This window comes from Prionailurus viverrinus, chromosome A3, assembly GCF_022837055.1.
Source record: "Prionailurus viverrinus isolate Anna chromosome A3, UM_Priviv_1.0, whole genome shotgun sequence".
NCBI classification, from domain to species: Eukaryota; Metazoa; Chordata; class Mammalia; order Carnivora; family Felidae; genus Prionailurus; species Prionailurus viverrinus.
Window position 1 is genome coordinate 114,860,129 of NC_062563.1, and position 22,475 is coordinate 114,882,603.

General features: G+C 35.2%; 1 protein-coding gene across 1 annotated transcript in view; it reads right to left on the bottom strand.

Moving 5' to 3' along the window:
* Positions 1-6,653: 6,653 nt before the first annotated feature.
* YIPF4 (Yip1 domain family member 4) overlaps positions 6,654-22,475 on the bottom strand; it is a 31,040-nt gene continuing 15,218 nt past the window's right edge. Inside the window, exons 2-6 of the mRNA XM_047853254.1 lie at positions 21,459-21,612; positions 19,165-19,336; positions 15,859-15,936; positions 11,481-11,594; positions 6,654-7,763 (exon numbers count right to left, since the gene is read on the bottom strand). Coding sequence (XP_047709210.1) covers positions 7,626-7,763; positions 11,481-11,594; positions 15,859-15,936; positions 19,165-19,336; positions 21,459-21,612 — 656 coding nt within the window. The 3' untranslated portion in view covers positions 6,654-7,625. The remainder of the gene's footprint in view (positions 7,764-11,480; positions 11,595-15,858; positions 15,937-19,164; positions 19,337-21,458; positions 21,613-22,475) is intronic.

A 22,475-nucleotide genomic window follows, 5' to 3' on the forward strand; every position in this document is an offset into this window, starting at 1 on the left:
CATTGATCTAAATGACTTCAGTATTATCAATAGCTAATATATTAGCTAATGTGTACCAAGTACTAGGACAATCCAAAGGACAACAGCCCTTTGAGCCTTTATTATTTAATGTTAATGTGCACTACTTGAAAGACTAAAACTAACATTGACTTTAAAAAGTGGAGGGGCGCCTGGGTGGTTCAGTCGGTTGAGTGACCGACTCTGGCTCAGGTCATGATCTCATGGTTTGTGGGTTCGAGCCCCACGTCGGGCTCGGTGCTGACAGCTCAGAGCCTGGAGCCTGCTTCTGATTCTGTGTCTCCCTCTCTGTCCCTCCCCTGCTCATGTTTTGTCTCTGTCTCAGAAATAAATAAATATAAAAAAAAAATTAAAAAAAAAAAAGTGGAATAGGAAGAATTAAAAGGGAAAGCAAAGGAAAGATGTTTCCATTATTTATACAATGGACTATGATAAAAAAAAAAAGACAACTATACCTAGGTTGTTGAGTGGCAACACTGATATTCCAGATCATAATGAAAAGAACACTAGATTTGAAGTTTGGAGACTTAAAAAAAAATTTTTTTTTAATGTTTACTTATTTCTGAGATAGAGCATGAACGGGGGAGAGTTGGAGAGAGGGAGACACAGAATCTGAAGCAGGCCCCAGCTCTGAGCTGTCAGCACAGAGCCCGACGCGGGGCTCGAACTCACGGACCGTGAGATCATGACCTGAGCCGAAGTCGAATGCTTAACCGACTGAGCCACCCAGGTGCCCCACTTTTCTTTTCTTTTAATATTTATTTATTTTTTTGGAGAGTGCAAGCAGGGGAGTGGCAGAGAGAGGGGTACAGAGGATCTGAAGCTGGCTCTGTGCTAACAGGCGACAGCAGCGAGCCTGATGCAGGGCTCGAAATCAGGAACTGGGAGATCATGACCTGAGCCAGAGTTGGACACTCAACTGACTGAACCACCAGGTGCCCCTGGAGACTTAAACTCTTAACTGTGTGGGTGAACAGTGTTATTTTATTTTTAAATCTTTTTAAGTTTATTTATTTATATTTTGAGAGGGCGCAAGCTCGAGTGAGGGAAGGGCAGAGAGAGGAGAGAGAGAGAGAGAGAGAGAGAGAGAGAGAGAGAGAGAGAGAGAATCTTGAGCAGGCTCTACGATGTCAGCATAGAGCCCCATAGGTTTGCAGGGATCAAACCTATGAACTGTGAGATCATGCCCTGAGCCAAAATCAAGAGGTGGATGTTTAATTGACTGAGCCGCCCAAGCACCCACAACAAGGTTATTTTAGACAATCCTTTCTTAGGCCTAATTTCCTCATCTGTATGAGAAATGATTATACTCATTAGATCATCTCTAAGGTCTTGCCTAACTTCAACTAAACTTCAACACTCTGAAAGACTAATGCTAAGGCTGCTGGTTGTGAAATTCACTGGCTTTGGATTTAAATTCAGGACTCAATGACCAGGTTCATGTATTCATTCAAAAAAACTGGGATACACTGATGAACATGTCAGAAAATGTCCTTGTCCCAAAGGAGCTTGCATTATAGTGGAGGAATAACAGTAATAAAAAAGATGAAAAATGATAATTTACCTATGTTAGATACATAACCTGTTTAGAACAATTAAAAAAAGATTTTAAGGGGAGCCTGACTGGCTCAGTTAGTTAAGCATCCAACTCTTGATCTCAGCTCAGGTCTTGATCTCAGGGTCATGAGTTCAAGCTCTGCAATGGGCTCCAGCCTGGGTGTGGAGTCTACTTAAAAAAAAAAATTAAGACTACATTATAACACACATATAGAAAAAAACATAAAACATACAACTTAATGACTTAATAAAAACCAAACACCCATGAAAGTCCTTCTTATGACTCTTTCCAAATACAACCCTTCTCCCTTCCCATTAAGGGTAACCACTAACCTTTTTTTTAATGTTTATATATCCTCGAGAGAGATAGAGACAGAGTGTGAGTGGGAGAGGGTCAGAGAGACAGGGAGACACAGAATCTGAAGCAGGTTCCAGGCTCTGAGCTGTCAGCACAGAGCCTGACGTGGGGCTCAAACTCACAAACTGTGAGGTCATGACCTGAGCCGAAGTCGGACTCTTAACTGACTGAGCCACCCAGGCGCCCCAACCACTAACCTTTTATGGTGGTCACTTTCTTGTTTTTTATAAACATGACTTTGTCAATTGGATTGTGGTAGTGGTTGTACAACTAGACAAACTTAATAAAAATTATCAAACTGTATACCAATGATGGATGAACTCTGTGGCATGTAATATACATCATTAAAGCTGTTAAAAAAAAAAACTTTGCACCTCAATATGTATCTCTAAACACCATCACTTAATTTTACCTGTGTTTGAACTTCACACAAAGGGAGCAACACAGTATAAGTTCTTTGGTGTCTGCTTTGTTCACTAATAATACTTGTGTAATTCCCCATGTTCTTACACGTGGCTCCAGTCATTCATTTTCATTGGATAACACTCCACTGTGTTATACCTATTTACCCATTCTGTGTTGATGGACATGCTGATTCCAATTTTTGGCTATTGTGTACCATACACATGTCTCTTGTGGCATACGAACATGCATTTCTGCTGGGGAAAATCAAAAATAGAATTGCATATCTTGGCTTTTCGTATTAAAAGCATGTTTCTGGTACTGTACTTCTAAACAAGAGCCCTGACAAAGAAAACATGGCTTGGAATGTCAGGTACGGACTAATGCCAACTTAACCTTTTCAATTTCATAACCTACTAAACTTCAGCCAAATGGGTTTTCATATCCTTCTACACACCCACTATTTCCTCTGTCTGGATAGTCTTCCCTCCCACCTCTGCCTAGTTAACTTTTACTTACTCCTAAGATTATACCTTAAGCATCACTGCCTAAGGGAAGGCTTTTCTCATCTAATTCTTCTATTATACATTCTCTTGCTACCACAGACCTACAGTTCTTATTTCTCTATTTGTTGCAATTGTTTTACAATTTGTGAAACTCTCTCTCCAAAAATACTGGCTCATTAAAGTTAGGGTGTGCATGTGTGGTTTTTGCATACCACTGTATCCTTGTACCTACCACAGTACCCAGCACATACAGAGGGGGCAATAAATACCTGATTGATATCTATTATCTCTTCATATTCAGGGTACCCAGTTCAAATGCCATTTCTTTTGAATGTTTCATTCTTGGGACCACCACCAGTACCATCCTTTGAAAATAAATTTTTATTAGGCAAAAGATTTTCCTAAGTCCCATGGGGCAAAGAAGATTGAATATGAGGGACTTAGCACCTAGGCCCATCATCATGAATAAGAGTTAAGAGAAAATAATTCTGTATAAGGATTACAAAACATATGGAGTGTTTCCTTATCACATGGTGCATCCTATTTAAGTAATACTTCACATAGCAACTGATTAATACCACAAAAGTGAGTAGGGTCATTATAAAATCAAGCAAAAATACATAGTTTCAATCATTTACCTTCAACAACGAGGACTTATTATGTGAATAGCAGCAATCCATTTGTATTTGATAAAAATTGCTCAGTGGCAACTATTATAGAAAAACCAAGGTATCTGTTCTCGATAAACCTAATCTACTTATATTCCGAGAGTTAAGAAAATTATTACAAATAGCAAAGTTTACTTCTCTACTATACTAATAACCTTCACATGCTCTAATTACAAGTTCAAAATACTTTATAAAAATATTTTTTCATACCAATATCTAACTTTTAAAAAATCTCAGTGATAGCACAAATATACCACTGAACTAGCTACAAGGGATGTTTAAGGAATTTTTTTCAAGCACTTGCAAACTACACATATTTTCAAAGTAAAAACGCATGGATATTTTGCATAAAATAAGAAAAGCTGAAACTACGGTTACTACCAACACAAAAATGAAAAATTGGGTATTATTTTACTGATGCCATCTTAATCATCCTGACATTCTTTCCTTTAATTAACCTGCAAGATGCAACCTCAGCATATCAAAAGAATTTCAAATGAGAAATCTAACCTTAAGCTTCATGCTTAATAATATGCCTTCAACAGGGAATATTCTCATTTCTGAATTTCAGACCACTACACTCCATAGAGAAAAGGTAGGGTCTAAAATGTATACCAGTTTGTTACAAAGAAAATATAATCACAAGTGGAACTTTCTTCAGAAGATATCATGATTTGAAGTTCAGAGATAGAAGACTGTCTAGCATTATTAAGGTCAAAATCTTATTTTGGGATTTATTTACAAAGTGGCAACAGATTCTCAAACATACAGACTACTGTTAGGAAAGTACACAAATGAGAAATAAAGCATCTGTAATTCAGTTTCTAAAGGGAAATTAAAATGTAGTGAAAGGGAAGATGTTAACACAAGGGTTCCCTTCAAGAACCATTTATGAAAGGTGGTGACAAAACACTATTATTTTGGGGCGCCTGGGTAGCTCAGTCGGTTAAGCGTCTGACTTCAGCTCAGGTCATGATCTCACAGTCCGTGAGTTCGAGCCCCGTGTCAGTCTCTGTGCTGAAGGCTCAGAGCCCGGAGCCTGCTTCAGATTCTGTGTCTCCCTCTCTCTCTGCCCCTCCCCTGCTCATGCTCTGTCTCAAAAAAATAAATAAATAAAATAAAATAACACTATTATTTTATGTTATCAGAGCAGAGAATCGCTGAGGGTGATTTTTAGTTCTATCAAGACTTATTTCAGACTGCCATGCCATGCAACCAGAAAGAATTACATTAATACAAGCCTATGACGTGTGTTGTCATCCTTTGCTGCAAAGAACAAAACAAAAAACCCAACTTGTTCACTATAAAAAAAGAAGAAGAAAAAAAAAAAAGAATTGCATGGAAGACATTATAACAAAACTTAAAAATGTGTCACAATTTCCTAAAGCCTAAAACTGGCTAAAATATGCATAAAAATGTAAAAGATAAATAAATAACAATCATCTTAAAATATTCAATTAGTTTTGCTCAATATGAAAAATATTCTGTTTTTATTAGGTTGTAGAAGCATTATTTTATTCAATGTTTAAGTACAATGTAATTTTAAAAAATAAATTGACTGAATTTTAAACAATAAACAAAAATATCTACCTCATTATTTTCAGTCAATGTGAATTTTCACTAATTTAGAACTCTATATTAGCATTTTAATATTTGGGGAATTTTTTGGAAACACACACCATTATATAAAACTGTCTTACAGACCTTGGAAATAAGCAAGTTTAATAATGGTTCATAAAACTTTACAAATCTTCCTAAACTGTTTTCTAATACAATGAAAATTATAAAGAGATTTTGATTTTTAATCCAAATTTCAATTATTTTACAATCAATTTGAAATATAAGTAAATATAATTTACTCATAATTCTCCTTTTGAGGATTAACATTCATGACAATTGCTACAACTGAAAACACACATACACGCACACACACAACTAGAAGAGACTATCTGGCGAGTTCTGTTTTAAAAATACTAATGAACTAATAATTAAGTTGGAATCATGATTTAAAATCAGTATGACTTAGAAAATATTATTATATAAAAATTCAAGGAAAGGACATTATCACGGTCAGCTTATCATTGTTAGCAGTAATGTCTCTTGTACAAATTTACAAATTACATTTCCAAACTGACAATCTGTTTTAACTACTTTGCTCATTAGCCCATGAGTATGTTGGTTGATCTTGAAACATGATAAATAGTACCTACATATACCCTAAAGAGCGGAAGTTCTCATGATTAAATGTTGTTATTTTTAAACACCTTTTTAGAACATCAATACCTCATTTTATCTTCATCATTAGGGAATAAACACAATACAATATGTAAACTTTTCATTCACATCTTAAAGAACTGATAGGTTAAAAAAATTAAACCAGTTTTTGATAGAATGGGTCCCAAAATGGTTTAATGTACTGCTTAGTAAAATTCTACCCCCTGGGACCAACCCCCAAACTTCTTGGGGGAAGATTCAGGGTCAACACTATGAATATCAAATATAATAATTGACTGTAACAAAGTAGTGACCTCAGGAATTTCTTATGTGTGACAAATGTGTATTTTACAGTTGCTACTTCTGTAGCTATTGATCCTTCCTCACAACTTCATATTATTTTAGGTTCCAGAAATTCTGTCCCTCTGGTGCTTCAATCTATTGTCCTAAGCTTGTTTTTAAAAATTAGCATATGTAATCTTCACATTACTCTGGCTCAAAGATAGCTCCACCCTTTTCCTGTAGCTTAAAGTAAATTTTTCCTTTTTTTTTTTTTTTTCCCTTTGTTTTTTAGTGAAAGGAGGAGAGATGGGTTTGGTACTGTGAAGACTTGCTTCAGAGTTGCTAGATATTTCCTGATGCATAAAGTTGTTAAAGGAATGGTATCATATTGAGGACAGCAGTTAACTCTTCCAGCTGAGACCAGAAAGGATAATATAATTTGCTGATAGTTACCAGGCATTTGCTGTTTTATGGACATAAATAAAATATTTAATCTACTTTACAAAGTTATATTAACTAAAGTATACACCAGGGTATATGAAATAATTTGCAACAAAAATTTCACTAAAATTTCTTAATATTTCCCTTAGCAAATATTGTACATTTGTTAGAGTACCTGATACTTGTTTAGTAATACAGGACAAGGTGTTATAAAACAAAACACACAGCTGGGAAGCATTTTATTTTTTTCTACTTCATATAACATTATTCAAGACCACAAGATTTTAAAGGTCTCTTTCCAGCAACTTTTATGACTTAGGAGTACCACTTAAAAATATTTCTGATGCTATAAATATTACTATTTCTCTACATATTGACAATTTTAATAATGCCATATCCATTATACCTCCTGCTCCTTTGGTCAGAAAGATAAACATAAATTGAAATCAGGTATTTAGGCATTCAAAAATAGTTTTTCAAAGCATACCCAAGCAAACCAAATCTACAGCAGCAACTGTTAAAAAATTAGTTTTAGTTGTTATTAGGACTCTTAACAAGGACATACTGAAGCATGTATGAGATTTTTAAAATTATACACAATTTAAAAAACAAATCTGAATTTATAAATAAAAGATTAATGGCCAAATTAAAGAAAGGTTAAGCATCAGATTGAAAATATCTCAATTTTTAGGCTATTCAGAAATATATTTTGTGAATAAAAAGTATAATTTCATAAATATATACGTATAAATATAAATATATATCTACAGGATCTGCAATGCAGGAGAAAACCCTTTAAAGAAAAAATTGCGCTTTTAGATTATTAGGATGCTGCCATATTTACCCTTTGAATGAAATATAATTACCATTCCAGGTGCTTTTGGCACAAGTTTTTAGGTGAATATTGACACAATCTTAAAAACACAATGCTTTTAAACTTTATTCACTGGAATATGAAGAATCAAACAGAATTCAGAATTCTGACCAAAAAAAAAATCCAGATAACTGCAAATAATTAAATACAAAAAAATGTTGTTTTAAAAAGACTTTCAACCTGCCTTTACATGTGGAACATGTAAAATTTTACCAGCAACAGGATTTCTTCAATCCCCTTAGCAAGAGTTCCCAGCCTACACACACAAATGTAACATGTCTTTTTCTACTCATATATGACTTAGATCACACCCCAGTATATAAGGACAAAAAATAAATGTATAGTAAAAAGATTGGATAAATCAGGAGAGGCTTTTTGGTCTTGAATTCTTCACCCACTAACAATGAAGCAGCACTGTAGGCAGCCCAAAACACACCAAACAGCTTTAAAAAAACAAACAAAAAAGACAAAAGGCAGCATATTAGCAAGTCAATTAACATTCTGGGTATCAGACCGTAAAATAACATTCACAATAGTTTCTTAAAACAACCCTGACAACCAATTGTGGTAAACAGTAAAACTTAATGTTTAAGATTATTATTAAGAATGTTTATCCTTGCTTTGTTCCTTGACGTATGCAAATGAAGCCTTTTGTTATCACACTTGTCTAATCCTAGGAATGATTCGGAGTGCCTATTAAAGAGAATCCGGGGATTCACTCTAGCTTGCTAAATCAAAATCAGGGAAGGGTTTTGTTAATTAGTCTTTTTAACAGTGTCCCTGGTGATTTAAGATAAGGCAAGTTTTGGCTAACTGAAAGAAATTTGGCCAACTGAAAGAAATGTGCTGAAAGAAAATTAATTTCATTATAAAGTAAACTTTTTCCTGTTTTTTCTTCTAAGAAGTAGGAAAACAGACTAAGCGAAAATTTTACACAATGTTTATGAAATAGAACAGCATTTTCCCAGAAATAGGTAAAAGTATGGGGTTAAATAAAAAGGAGAAAAAAATAACAGTTTAATTATTTACAAGAGTTTAATTAAATACAATGTACTGTGGTTTTCAGATTATACGTGTACCAAATTTTAAGTTATTTCCACTGGAAACTTATAGAACACTTACTGGTGTAGTTGCAAACAGCATTTTATAGAATAAAATTAAAGGAAGAACTTCAAGGGTAGAAATCAGAGAAACTATGACAGAAAAGGACTTGGCACAGGGCAGGATATCTCAACCTTGTACTACTGACATTTTGGAGCTGGATAATTGTTATGGGAAGCTGACCTGTGCATGACAGGATTTTTAGCAGAATCCCTGCCCTCGACCCATGACATACTAGTAAGATTCCACTCCCAACATCGTTTGTGACACCCCGTATGTCTCCAGACATTGCCAAATGTCCTTGGGAGGCAAAATCGTCCTTGAGAACCACTGGTAGAGAGGTCAAAAATAAATACCGACAGTCTGAAAATGTATTTGAGATGGTCCGGTTTTCTACTGTTCTTTTTAAACTAAAACAAAAAGCTACAAAATATTTTAGACTTTCAGAAAAGTATAGGGAAATATATGAAATAAGATTATGATCAAATTGCATTTGTATGTCATACATTTTTTTTTTGTTATAAGTAAATAGTTAAAGATTGGTAAGAATTACAGAGATTTAATGTTAAAAAAATAATGCTTGTAGATTAAACTGTATTCTAATGAGATTTAAATGATAAGAGTTTTGCAACATATTTCTCCATAAATCTTGGACTTGGAAACAAACATACAATGGCTCACTACAAACAGAAGATTAAACAATTAGGAAAAAAAAACTGGGGAAAGAAAAATCTGAAGTTTAAAACAATTGTATTCTAAAATTTTAATGACAAAAGACTTTCTGGTTCATAATAATACATTCATAAATTGCATAAAGAATGCTAAACACCAACTTTCAATTGAACTTGATTACTAAAAGTGACCAGAAGACACACAGTTTTAGCAATTTTGGGAGTAGTCTTAGAAGTATTCAAACAGGCTTTAACCCAAGTTAAAACAACACACAAACAAGAAAGATCCTGAATGATTCAGTAAAGTGGTATGTTCACTAAAGCTAGATAATTACATGTCAGCAATGGGGCTAGCTTCTGTACTGTAAGACTTTTAAATTAAGTGCTGATAATGCCAATTAAAAAAAAAAGATTTCAGGATTAGAAGGCAGAGAGAAGAATGATCTGGTACTTGGTCTCTAAAGTGATCAAGTAGTTCTAATATACAAAGATGTTCTCAAAATATTCTTTTATAATATTTGTAATAACAACTACTAATTGAGTGTCTTCTCTGTGCCAAGCATAAATACTTTACCATTTTGATAATGAACCCTAAAAAACAGTTGTCAAGATTCCCAATTTGCAGAGGAGGATAAGAAAAGGTATCGCCCCAAGCGGGTAGCAAATAAGTGGAAGAACCAGAATTCGAATTTAGAACTAATTGGTTCCAAAATCTCTACTCTTCTCAATACCTAATACTTATATCTCATTATTACCCTGTAGTTAACCAATTCTAAAAGGAATCTTTTCTCCCATATATTAGAATTAGTAAGGGACTTTAAATAAAACCAAATGTCATAAAAATTAATTGGCTGTACTTAAAAACAAATGCTTTAATGTGAAGGCTACATAATGGCAGTTCTGAAAGTGGTAGTCTTAAGAAGTTCTGTATTTTTGGGGCACCTAGGTGGCTCAGTCAGTTAAGCGTCTGACTTCGGCTCAGGTCACGATCTCACGGTTCATTGAATTCAAGCCCCGCAACAGGCTCTGTGCTGACAGCACGGAGACTGGAGCCCACTTCAAGTGGCTCTCTGCCCCTCCTCTGCCCCTGCTCACATTCTCTCAAAAATAAACATTAAAAAAAAAAGATAAAAGTTCTATATTTTCTCATAAAGAAAAAAAATTACATTCATTGTGTAATATAAATACATGTGCTAAGCATTTATTTCCCAAAGTTATTCAAAATTTAGGTTATCTTACTACTTATTAATACTTAATATTATCAGTAAATGTTTAAGATGCATTTATGTTAATGTAAATTTAACACAGCATAAAGAAGTGCTGATCTCTGCAACATAGAAAAGCCAATTTATTACAACCATGTCTTTCATATTTGATAAGGGAGTTATTATTCAAATAGGAGTACCAGTTATTAAATAAATGTCTGGTAAAATCTTAAATATAAGTCATCCACAAAATCTAAGTCCTATGAAGTTGTATTATAAACACAGAGAAGAGGCATTTGCAGCTACGGGGATGGAACTAGAGGGTATTATGCAAAGTAAAATTAGTCAGAGAAACACAAATATTGTAGGACCTCACTCATATGAGGAATTTAAGATACAAAACAGATGAGCATAAGGGAAGGGAAGCAAAAATAATATAAAAACAGGGAGGGACACAAAACATAAAAGACTCAAATACAGAGAACAGAGGGTTGCTGGAGGGATTGCAGGAGAGAGGATGGTCTAAATTGGTAAGGGGCATTAAGGAATCTACTCCTGAAATCATTGTTGCACCATATGCTAACTAACTTGGATGTAAATTAAACAATAAATAAAAATAAATAAAAATAAATAAAGGTTATGGAAAAGACCAAAAACAAACAAACAAACAAACAAACACAGAGAAGAAAAATTCAACATTAAAAAATTTATCTGAGGGGTGCCTGGGTGGCTTGGTCGGTTAAGCGTCTGACTTCAGCTCAGGTTATGATCTCACGGTCCATGAGTTCGAGCCCCGCATCGGGCTCTGTGCTGACAGCTCAGAGCCTGGAGCCTGTTTCAGATTCTGTGTCTCCCTCTCTCTCTGCCCCTCCCCTGTTCATGCTTTGTCTCTCTCTGTCTCAAAAATAAATAAACGTTAAAAAAAAATTTTTTTTTTAGTAAAAAATTTATCTGAGTGTAATATCCTGTACCCTGATTTGCTCTTTGTTCTTTACTCCTCTCTAGACATACATTATAATTTCTGGTGATTAAAATGAGAAAATAAAAGAAACACAATCAATGACTAAGATCACTGTTCCAAACACAAATGTTTGATAGGTACAGACTACAATATTCTGAGGCAGAGAACTAGTATACTTTTGTTATTGGAAAATAGTTAATTTTTATGATATACACTACTTACTTTTATAAGTGTAGATACCACTTCAAATGATCCAACCACCAGAAGTATAGGGGCTATAACAATGAGAGGAAGTAGTGAATATCCTATAACTCCAAGAACTTGGCCATATGCAACCTGTGAATTTTCAAAATTTTAAATAAATATCATAGAAATCAAGGTAAATTATTTTAATTACTATTGAACATCACATATTCATTGTTGTACTTTCATAAATGTGAGATTTAAGAAGAAATCAACAAGTATTCAGGGCATCTGGGTGGTTCAGTTGGTTGAGCACCTGGCTCTTGATTTCCGCTCAGGTCATAATCCCAGAGTCATGGGATCACACCCTACACTGGGCTCTGCGCTGAATGTGGAGGCTGCTTAGGAATCTCTCTCTCTCTCTCTCTCTCTCTCTCTCTCTTCTCTCTTCTCTCTTCTCTCTCTCTCTCTCTCTCTCCCTGCCCCCAACCCTTTCCTCCCCAGCTCGTGCTCTCTCTCTAAAAAGATAAATCTTAAAAAAAAAAAGAAATCATGAAGTATCATATGCCTTATATTTCAAATTATCATATAACCCACTATGTTCCTACAGTCTTATCAATCTACTACTGTTTCAATTATCATCAATTTTCTGATACCCAAATCTACATTTCAAGCCTTCTCTCTTTTGAGACTTATATATCCAATTATCTTCACTACAACTACAGTATACTTTGTCACTACTTTCCTTAAAGTTGTAGAAGGATTATTTTTATTTTAAATTTTTTTATTCATTTATTTTGAGAGAGAGAGAGAGAGAGCACAAGCAGGGAAAGGCATAGAGAGAGGGAGACAGAGAATCCCAAGCAGGTTCTGCTGTCTGTACAGCAGCCCAATGTGGGGCTGGGACCCACAAACCATGAGATCATGACCTAAGCCAAAATCAAGAGTTGGAGGTTTAACTCACCCAGGCACCCCAGAAGGATTACTTAAAGGGATCACAACCATCTTAATTCAAGCAAAAAATTCAAGGTCTAGAAAGCTACATGTGGTAATTGCAGACTAAAAGGGAAGGGAGGGCAGGAAGAAGAGACTGAAGGAAAAAATATTTTTTAGTGGCTACTGTGTGTCAAGCTCTATGATAGATCAAGACAGATCAAATGCAGCAACAATCCTTTAAGTAGGTATTACTGCCTCCATTATGAAGAAACTGATTTTTAGAGAGACAAAGTGCTTTGTTCAGGAAAGCAAAGTTGGTAGGAGAAAAGAGTTCAAATTAAGATCCAGGTCTCTTAACTCCTACATCAACAATTCCAAATTATCAAAGCATTTAGTGATATCTTTTTTCATATAAATATTACATGGCATTGTGTTAAAACATAACAAATAATATGTGAACAAATATAATTTTAAATCTCCATTAGAATTATTTTATATTTCCATATGCAGAGTGAAAAAGTTTCACAGATAAATGTTATTCTAAATTTATTTAAGGGTTTTAGGTTAAGATAATGGATTGAGCACATATATCTAGTATCATTCCCTCTTGAAACTATACTAAAAGGGGAAAAACTTTTTTTTAAAAGAGGCATAAAAAATGGAAACTAAACCACAAAATGATCATGCATTTTGAGAACACTGCACATGCCTGGGAGAAACTAAGTAGCAGAAAAATACATAGAGGCCATATAGGTTGCTCACTAGGGAAAGGAGAACTGATCCCTAAGTGACACATTAAAAATGTATAAATATGAAGGCACACCTCAGCACTCACCACAAGAAGTGATAACTAAAGGCTCAGTGAGCTCTGGATGAAACCCCTGAGCATTCTCAGAACACAGATAATGCAGATCAAGTTCATTCTCATTACTCACATACCTTACACTATTGTCAGTAATGTAAGCCCCAATGTATACATGAAATCATGAATAAAACAGGAAAAAAAAATAACACTATCAAAAGAACCAGCAACAAAAGCCTGATCCTAAACTCTGTAAGTTTAGATCAGACACATGAAATAAAGAGAATAAGTGTAATGACAAAAAAGCCATTTACAAGAATCAAAGTATTATTTTGTATAAGATAACTGTATAGTTTTGGAGAAAATAAAGTTTGATGAAAGTTATTTCCTCATCTTTATAGTAATTGTCAGTTGTGACACTTTATGAATGATGGTATTTTCATATAATTCTTTGTGGCCTGCATGGTGTATAGATAACTATATATTCTATATCACAAAATACAATGTTTTATTTCATTAATAATAGAATTTTCTTCAAAAAAGAGGCTTAAACAGAAGAACAGAAGATGGGACAACAGCAACATAATTTTGGAAGCTGGAAAGCAGATAAACAAGAGCTAAGTAACACGGCAGATCTTTCTACCAAATGTGACAAAAGAGCTCAAGATCTCTACATTTAGCAATCAATCTCATTTAGTACACTGAATCACTTCTCTGCCTGGCATCCCCTCTGCTTTACTCTCTCCACAGAATAAACTACTAGGAAAAAAAAAAAAGAATAAACTGTCAGAATTCCTAGGTTTAAAGTAATTCACAAAGTCTTATTTAATGGGGTAGCAATTCTAAAGGTGTGGCTAATGGGATCCTGAGGGTCCCAGCAACTCTTCCAGAAGAATGGAAGGTCAAAACAATTTCATTTCTTTTCTTTTCTATTCTTTTCTTCCCTTCCCTTCTTTCCTTTCCTTCTTCCCTTCCCTTCTTTCCCTTCCTTCTTCCCCTCCCTGTTAATGTTTATTTATTTATTTTGAGAGAGAGAGAGAGCGTGAGCAGGAGAGGGGCAAAGAGAGGGAGAAAAAGAATCCTAAGCAGGCTCTGCACTGTTAGTGCAGAGCCTGATGCGGGGCTTGATCCCATGAACTATGAGATCATGACTTGAGCCAAAACTAAGTCAGATGCCTAACTGACTGAGCCACGCAGGTGCCCCGACAAAATTCTATCCTTAAGCAAAAATTAGAATTTTGGAAAAGTTGTGTCTACCACTGTAAGATTAACAGTTTTCTAACACACATTTCTGATGAGATAGGAGGTGATATTAAAGAATGTGATTTTCTGTTAGTGTACAGTAAGATGTGTCAACATTTAGAAGATCAGCAAAACCCAGTGAACCAGTATTTTCCAAATGATCATGCATGGGTAAAAAGATTCACCCAAAGTGATTTTTAATGAGACAGAATATGAAAAGTTCATTAAAAGGGTTTGAGATTCCTTATTGCAACAAACCTTTAAGAAAATACTACTTGTTGAACGTCGGTGTAGGATCAGAGAAGAATAGCCACAATCATCTGAAAAAGCTACTAAAATACTCTTCCTTTCCTGGGCGCCAGCGTCTGACTCTGGATCTTGACTCAGGTCACGATCGCACGGTTTGTGAGTTCGAGCCCCACATCAGGCTCTGCACTGACAGGGTGTATCCTGCTTGGGATTCCATGTCTCCCTCTTTCTCTGCATCTCCCCCACTCACCATCTTTCCCTCTCTCTCAAAAATAAACATTTATTAAAAATAAATACATAAGGGGCGCCTGGGTGGCGCAGTCGGTTAAGCGCCCGACTTCAGCCAGGTCACGATCTCGCGGTCTGTGAGTTCGAGCCCCGCGTCGGGCTCTAGGCTGATGGCTCAGAGCCTGGAGCCTGTTTCTGATTCTGTGTCTTCCTCTCTCTCTGCCCCTCCCCCGTTCATGCTCTGTCTCTCTCTGTCCCAAAAATAAATAAACGTTGAAAAAAAAATTAAAAAAAAAAAAATAAATAAATACATAAAATAAAACTCTTCCGTTTCCAATTAAATATCTGTTTAAGGCCTTATTTTTTTCATATACTTTAACCAAAACAATGTTATCAGAACAGACTGAATGCAGAAAGCAGATAGGAGAATCCAGCCTCCACTAAGCCAGATATTAAAGCTACTTACACAAATGTAAAATAATGCCACTCATCACTTTTTTGTTTTGAAAAAGATTTTTTTGCTACAAAACATGTTATTTATGTTAAAATGTATTTGGCTTTACTTTTAAATGAACAAAAATATATATTTAAAATTTTTATTTTAATTTCTAACATGGTAAGTATTGATAAATATAACCCACATAAAGACATCTCTTTGGGACCTGAGACCAAAAAGTTTGAGAACTGCTGTACTAGAGAATAAATTATATGCTTCTCTGAAAAGCTGTAAATTACTTATGAGTGGTATGGGATCTTTTCTTTCATCTTCCTTTCTTGTAACATTTATTGAGCATGCACAATACTAACATGCTGATCATCTTAAAGGAAGTAGCATAACTTAAAAGCAATTCCACGACAAGAAATAGTTATGATGAATATATAGCTACTGATGATATCTACAATACCAAAAATAAAGCTTATGATAAAAAACAAAGGCTATTTTCAAAATTAACCACTTACTTCTCCACCAAGAACTCTGGCCAGTAAGAAAATTGTTAGGGAACCAAATATCCAAATAGTTATAATCCATGAGACCACCTTAAGGGAAAAAAAATTCATGCAATTAATAACTTTGTACCAAAAAATTGATTAATTTCCCAGGAAGTCAATTCTCTTCTAATACAAGACAGCTTGGTGTTTCCAATTTCAGGTTATAGAGTTTGAATTCCCAGTTATCTTTCCAAAACCTAGTAAGAATGCAATGTGTTAATACAATTTTACATCCAAACTGAAAATTTAGCAATGTTCAATTGCCTAAGGAAATCTCAGTATTTCAAGATCTATTATAAAATATTAATGCAAAAAAAAGAACAAAGTGTTTACTTTGTAAACCTCTGGTTTACAGCATCTTGCAAGGAAGATTCATCACCAAAAGAAGTTATAGATCCTCTTGGGAGATCTTTAAAATTTACATTAATTACATATGTATCTAAGTGATGGAATGTGGAAGACTTTCAGACAATTTTAACTCCTGAGACAATATAATAATGATACATGCCTCCACTTCTAAGTTTCATCTGCTTCGAGGTTCTAGAGATAACGAAGCCCCAAAAGCAAAATAAGCACAATTATTGCCCAGATCCTGGTTTCTAAATATCATTCCCTGATAAAAGGATGAGGATTCCTTTGATAAGTAATTGATTCTAGGGATGGAGCACGGAAGATAAAAGATGAGCCCAGAACACTCTGTAGAATTAGAAGGAAAGGAAATGTTCAAAAAAAGGATGGGAATATGTCTAAAGGACACAGAAGCTAACCTAAAGAAGCTCTCATTGGCTAAAGCAGGGATAACCTCAGCAATAAAATAAGTGACAATAGCACTGGATGATAATCCAGAAAAAAAAAATATTCATGGTTCCATACTACATAAATCAATCAATCAATGATTAAGCAATGGTAAAGAAGGGATAGCTGCTCCATACAGAATACCAATTAACACATGTGGAAGGAATGAGGAAAACAGAAAACTACCATTCAGTAAACAATAGTAATAATTGCTGCATGCAAGATCCATCTGTAGATACTAAAATTAGTGGGCTAACGTTTGATGAGAAACACAATGTCTGCATAGTCATCAAGTATGTCTACAAGATATTTATTAATTAAAAAAAGTAGGGACGCCTGGGTGGCTCAGTCAATTGAGCATCTGACTTTGGCTGAGATTATAATCTCACAGTTCGTGAGTTCAGGCCCCATGTTGGGCTCTGTGCTGACAGCTCGGAGCCTGGAGCATGCTTCGGATTCTATGTCTCCCTCTGTCTCTGCCCCTCCCCCGCTCATGCTCTGGGCTCTCTCTCTCAAAAATGAATAAAACATTTAAAAAATTATTTTTTTAAAAAAGGGAAAACAGCAACTTTACAGTGGAGGATTTAGGCACACACCACCTCATCACCTAACCAAGCGACCAATGTTAACAGCACCAGTAATAAGATATATCAAGGGGTGCCTGAGTGGCTCAGTTGTTTCAGCATCTGACTTTTGATCTCAGCTCAAGTCATGACTTCATGGTTCATGGGATTGAACCCCACGTCAGGCTCTGCACTGAAAGCATGAAGTCTGCTTGAGATTCTCTCTTCCCCTCTCTCTCTCTGCTCCTCCCCTTTTCACATGCTCTCTCTCTCTCCAAATACATAAACTTGAAAAAAAAAGATACTCATATCACATACTCCTTGATAGTATACTGAGGTGGGCACAAAGTAGTATTCTTGCTAAAAATTTATGACCCCAATCTAGTCATGAGAAAATATCAAGCAAAACCAAATTGACCAACATTATATGGAGGTAGTAATCTGTTTTAAGCTTTAAAACCCTTTGCTCAGGGGCGCCTGGGTGGCTCAGTTGGTTAAGTGGCTGACTTCGGCTCAGGTCATGATCTCGCGGTCCGTGAGTTCAAGCCCCGCGTCGGGCTCTGTGCTGACAGCTCAGAGCCTGGAGCCTGCTTCCGATTCTGTGTCTCCCTCTCTCTCTGACCCTCCCCCGTTCATGCTCTGTCTCTCTCTGTCTCAAAAATAAAATAAACGTTTAAAAAAAAATAAAAAAAATAAAACCCTTTGTTCAAATCAAAGATTATACAAAATAGATAAAATTAGAGATGCTCTAGATGAATGATTAGTGGTAGGTAGTCGACCAGCGTCCCCACTCAACTTCTTCAATTCACCTTACACTTCCAACAGAATACATGATATAAACTACTGATCTAAGGTAAATATTAGTAAGGATCTTGCTATTGGGAGATTATTCTGGATTATCCAGATGAGAACTAAATGTAATCACAACTGTCCTTAATAAAAGGAGGCAGAGGGAGTTTTGACTACTGTAGAGAAGAAGTTAATGTGACCATGATAACAGAGATTGTAGTAATGCTGTCAGAAATCAAGGAACACTGACAGCCTCTGGAGTGGGAAGAGGCAATCAAAAGAATGTGCCCTGGAGTCTAGACAGGACCAGCCCTCCTGACATTTTAATCTTAGCTCCTTCGAACTTATTTTGGATTTCTGACTTCCAGAACTATAAAAGCATAAATTTTTACTGTTTTAAACCACAAAACTTGTGGAAATTTGTTATAGAAGCAACGAGAAGTGAATTCATTTCCGAATCATTTTGTGATGAAGTTATTTTTTATTCCTCTAACGCCTTAAACTAGGAATTAAGGAGTGATGTGTGTATGTTGTATTTTGATAATAAAGATAAAGCCCCCGAGAGTAGAACAAAGTATTATATAAAAACAAATACTGTTGGAATCCTTGTCATTATTTATTAAAATAATTTTTCAAGTAAACTCTAGGCAATGTGGGGCTCAAACTTATGACCCCAAGATCAAGAGTCACATGTTCCACCAACAAAGCCAGCAAGGTACCCCTAAAATATTTATTTTAAAAAATGAATAAAAGGTAAGAACACATTATGAATATTGTGTTTTAAACCCTTCATCCCGCGGGGAAAATCATAAAAGGCAAGGGCAGCTCTTTGGTCACTTCTAGTCACTATTCACTTCTGCTCAGCTGAGAGTAGTCCCATCTATTAACCCCAGTTGCCAAATACTAATACTTTCTATGTGAATGATGATGTAAAAGTATGGAAAGCATTAATCTAAGGTACTCCCTGCTTATTTAATTAAGAAGAGTTCTAGAGATGAACAATACAGAAATAATGGGTATTAAGTAAAGCATTTCTCAAACATAACGTAGCATTACCCTTAATATTTGGCTATTTTTACTTTCAAACCTCTTAAAATATTTCATTTTGTATAAAGTAAGATATACTTACCCTAAACTGTCCATATAATGATATCATGGAAAAGAAAAGAACAACAGCCAGAGGGCCCCAAAAGTCAGGATTGTCTCTCACCACTTGTCTATTAAAACCAAGTGATGGCATTGGCATCAGAACACACCGGATTTTGTAGTAAATATCCTTTAGATCAATATCCAATTCCTCCCTATAATATAAAATAAAAGTTCTTAAAAGACACACACTTCTAAATACTCAGCTGCAACATAATTTAAGAAAAGTTTAAATATGACGGTGTTGTCTCCATAGGTCAACAAAGCATTACATCTGAAGTACTGTATTTCACAGATTCCACAGATATTACATTTTCTTTTTTTTTATTTTATTTTCTTTTTTCTTTTTTAAATTTTACATCCAAATTAGTTAGCATATAGCACAACAATGATTTCAGGAGTAGATTCCTTACTGCCTCTTACCCATTTAGCCCATCCCCCCCCCCACCCCTCCAGGAACCCTCAGTTTGTTCTCCATATTTATGAGTCTCTTCTGTTTTGTCCCCCTCCCTAGTTTTATATTATTTTTGTTTCCCTTCCCTTAAGTTCATCTGTTTTGTCTTTTTTTTTAATTTTTTTTTTAACATTTTATTTATTTCTGAGACAGGGAGAGACAGAGCATGAACAGGGGAGGGTCAGAGAGAGGAAGACACAGAATCTGAAACAGGCTCCAGGCTCTGAGCTGTCAGCACAGAGCCCGACGTGGGGCTCAAACTCACGGACTGCAAGATCATGACCTGAGCCGATGTTGGCCGCTTAACCGACTGAGCCACTCAGGCGCCCCTGTTTTGTCTCTTAAAGTCCTCATATGAGTGAAGTCATATGATTTTTGTCTTTCTCTGACTAATTTCATTTAGCATAACACCCTCCAGTTCCATCCACATAGTTGCAAATGGCAAGATTTCATCCTTTTTGATGGCTGAGTAATACTCCATTGTACATATATATACCAAATCTTCTTTATCCATTCATCCATCGAGGGACATTTGGGCTCTTTCCATACTTTGGCTATTATTGATGGTGCTGCTATAAACATGGGGATGCATGTGTCCCTTCGAGACAACACAACTGTATCCCTTGGATAAATGCTAAGTAGTGCAATTGCTGGGTCACAGGGTAGTTCTATTTTTAGTTTTTTGAGGAACCTCCATACTGTTTTCCAGAGTGGCTGCACCAGCTTGCATTCCCAAGATAGTACATTTTCAACATTTCAACATCTCTAAAATTGGGATGCTTATCACAATTGCTGGTATCTTCCCTTAGCCTGGAGGGAAGCGAAGAGCTTCCAAGATCCTCCTTTCCATTTGCCAGTCTACTGGAGGAACTACTACTTTGGGACAACTTTAAAATCTTCTGCTTGAGCCCTTCTTGACTATATTAATAATTCAGACTGCAATCCTATATGATGTGGTGTGGGGTTTCCATTCTCAGGGAAAATTTTTCTTCCAATACCCCACCCATTGCCAATTTGAGATAAGCAAACATCCTTGCTGCCTCTTTATGTGTGGTGGGTTTTTTCTCATCTATTCTTACACTAAGAAGATAGCCCTTGGATATCTTAGCTTTATACTGTCTTACATAATTTTTCCTTCTTATTGATAAACATAAAATAACTGCATCTTAAAATCTATTGTCTTAAATTTGATGAAATATGGTATATTAAGAAACAGAATGTTTCAGCACTTAATCTACTAGTAATTACAGAGATTAACTTGATAATGCCTCAATTTTACAGAGCTACAGGTTCCTTCTCAAGTTGTTAAATTCTTTACTTTTTTTGCAAATGATAATCACTTAAAAAATTTCAAGTACCATGAAGAAAGTGAAAGACTCTCTGTAGTCCTTCTAGTGGTAGCTCTAGAATTTCTATATGGGAAAGATTTTAGAGTGATAACCTTTTTGGAAGTTTTAATTTGCCTTAAACTGAATTTCCACAGCAAGCACCCTGCTTTTTTACTTAAACTGCATGTTTACTTGAGATAGTTATAGGCCCAAGTAAGCCCTAACATTTGGAGTATACATGTGTGTGTTTGTGTGTGTGTGTGTGTGTGAGAGAGACAGAACCATAATTCATTCAATTTTAGCCATTCATTAGGTTAAAAATATTCTCCCATTATTTCAATATTTCCAATTATTAGTAAAATTGAAAAACAGCTAGAACCTTACATCAAAAAGGTTAAGATTTTCCATATTTGTCTTTAAATAACATGAAAGAATACAATAATCCCACAGACTAGTTCTAAAAGTCAAAAAATACATATTACTATTTCTACATACAAGAGTGGCTTGTTATCTTCAGGATCGTCATCTTCCACTTCCAAAAGCCAGCCATATCCTCTTTGTCTCAGAAATGTAGTAGCTGTAGATTCTTTAATAAAATCTCCACCAAGGTTTAATTTGACATCTGGGGATGCTATCGAACCACTAAGATCTTAGGAGAAGAGAGGACAAAATTATAAATCAAGGTAAAAATGTGTGAATCTTAACCAACAAGAGCATCATATTCAAGTAAAATACTTATCATTTTTTAAAAAATGTTTTAAATTTGTTTTATTTTTGAGAGAGAGAGAAAGGCAGAGAGATTGGGAGAGAGAATCCCAAACAGGCTCCACACTGTCAGTGAAGAGCCCAATGCAGGGCTTAAACTCCTAAACTGTGAGATCATGAGCTGAGTTGAAACCAAGAGTTGGATGCCTAACCCACTGAACCACCCAGTCACCCCTAAAATAACTATCATATGAAGATCTCTAACTATGAACATCTGCTATTACATACGATCCTCATATTTTATAGCTGATAAAAATCTAAAAACCATCTTTTATTTTACAACAAGAAAATGAAACATGAGAGAAGTGAAAACATAAAAGATTTTAAATAATTAGCTAGACTGGTAAAAAAAAATCTAGGATTGTAACAACTTTATATGGAAGATATATACAAAATATATGATATCATTTCCGATTCCTTTCATTATTACATATACTATGTTCTTCAGAACAAAGTGATTATATAAATTCTTTCTAAAGGCATTACACATATACAGAAAACCTTACACAAAATTTGCTAAAGAAAACTACAGATTTTTCTCTACATTTTTATGTATTATTCATACATCCTCTCATTTAAATCACCAAATAGCTAATGTTAAGTGCTTGGTTCTGGATAAATCTGACTAGTAAGAGATCCCCACTATTTCAGCTAATTCTTTTCTTTATATATTCATGTTATTCATCTTTAGTTTGGGCAACAATAAATGTGTTTTGGGTTTTTTTTGGTTTTGTTTTGTTTTTAGGT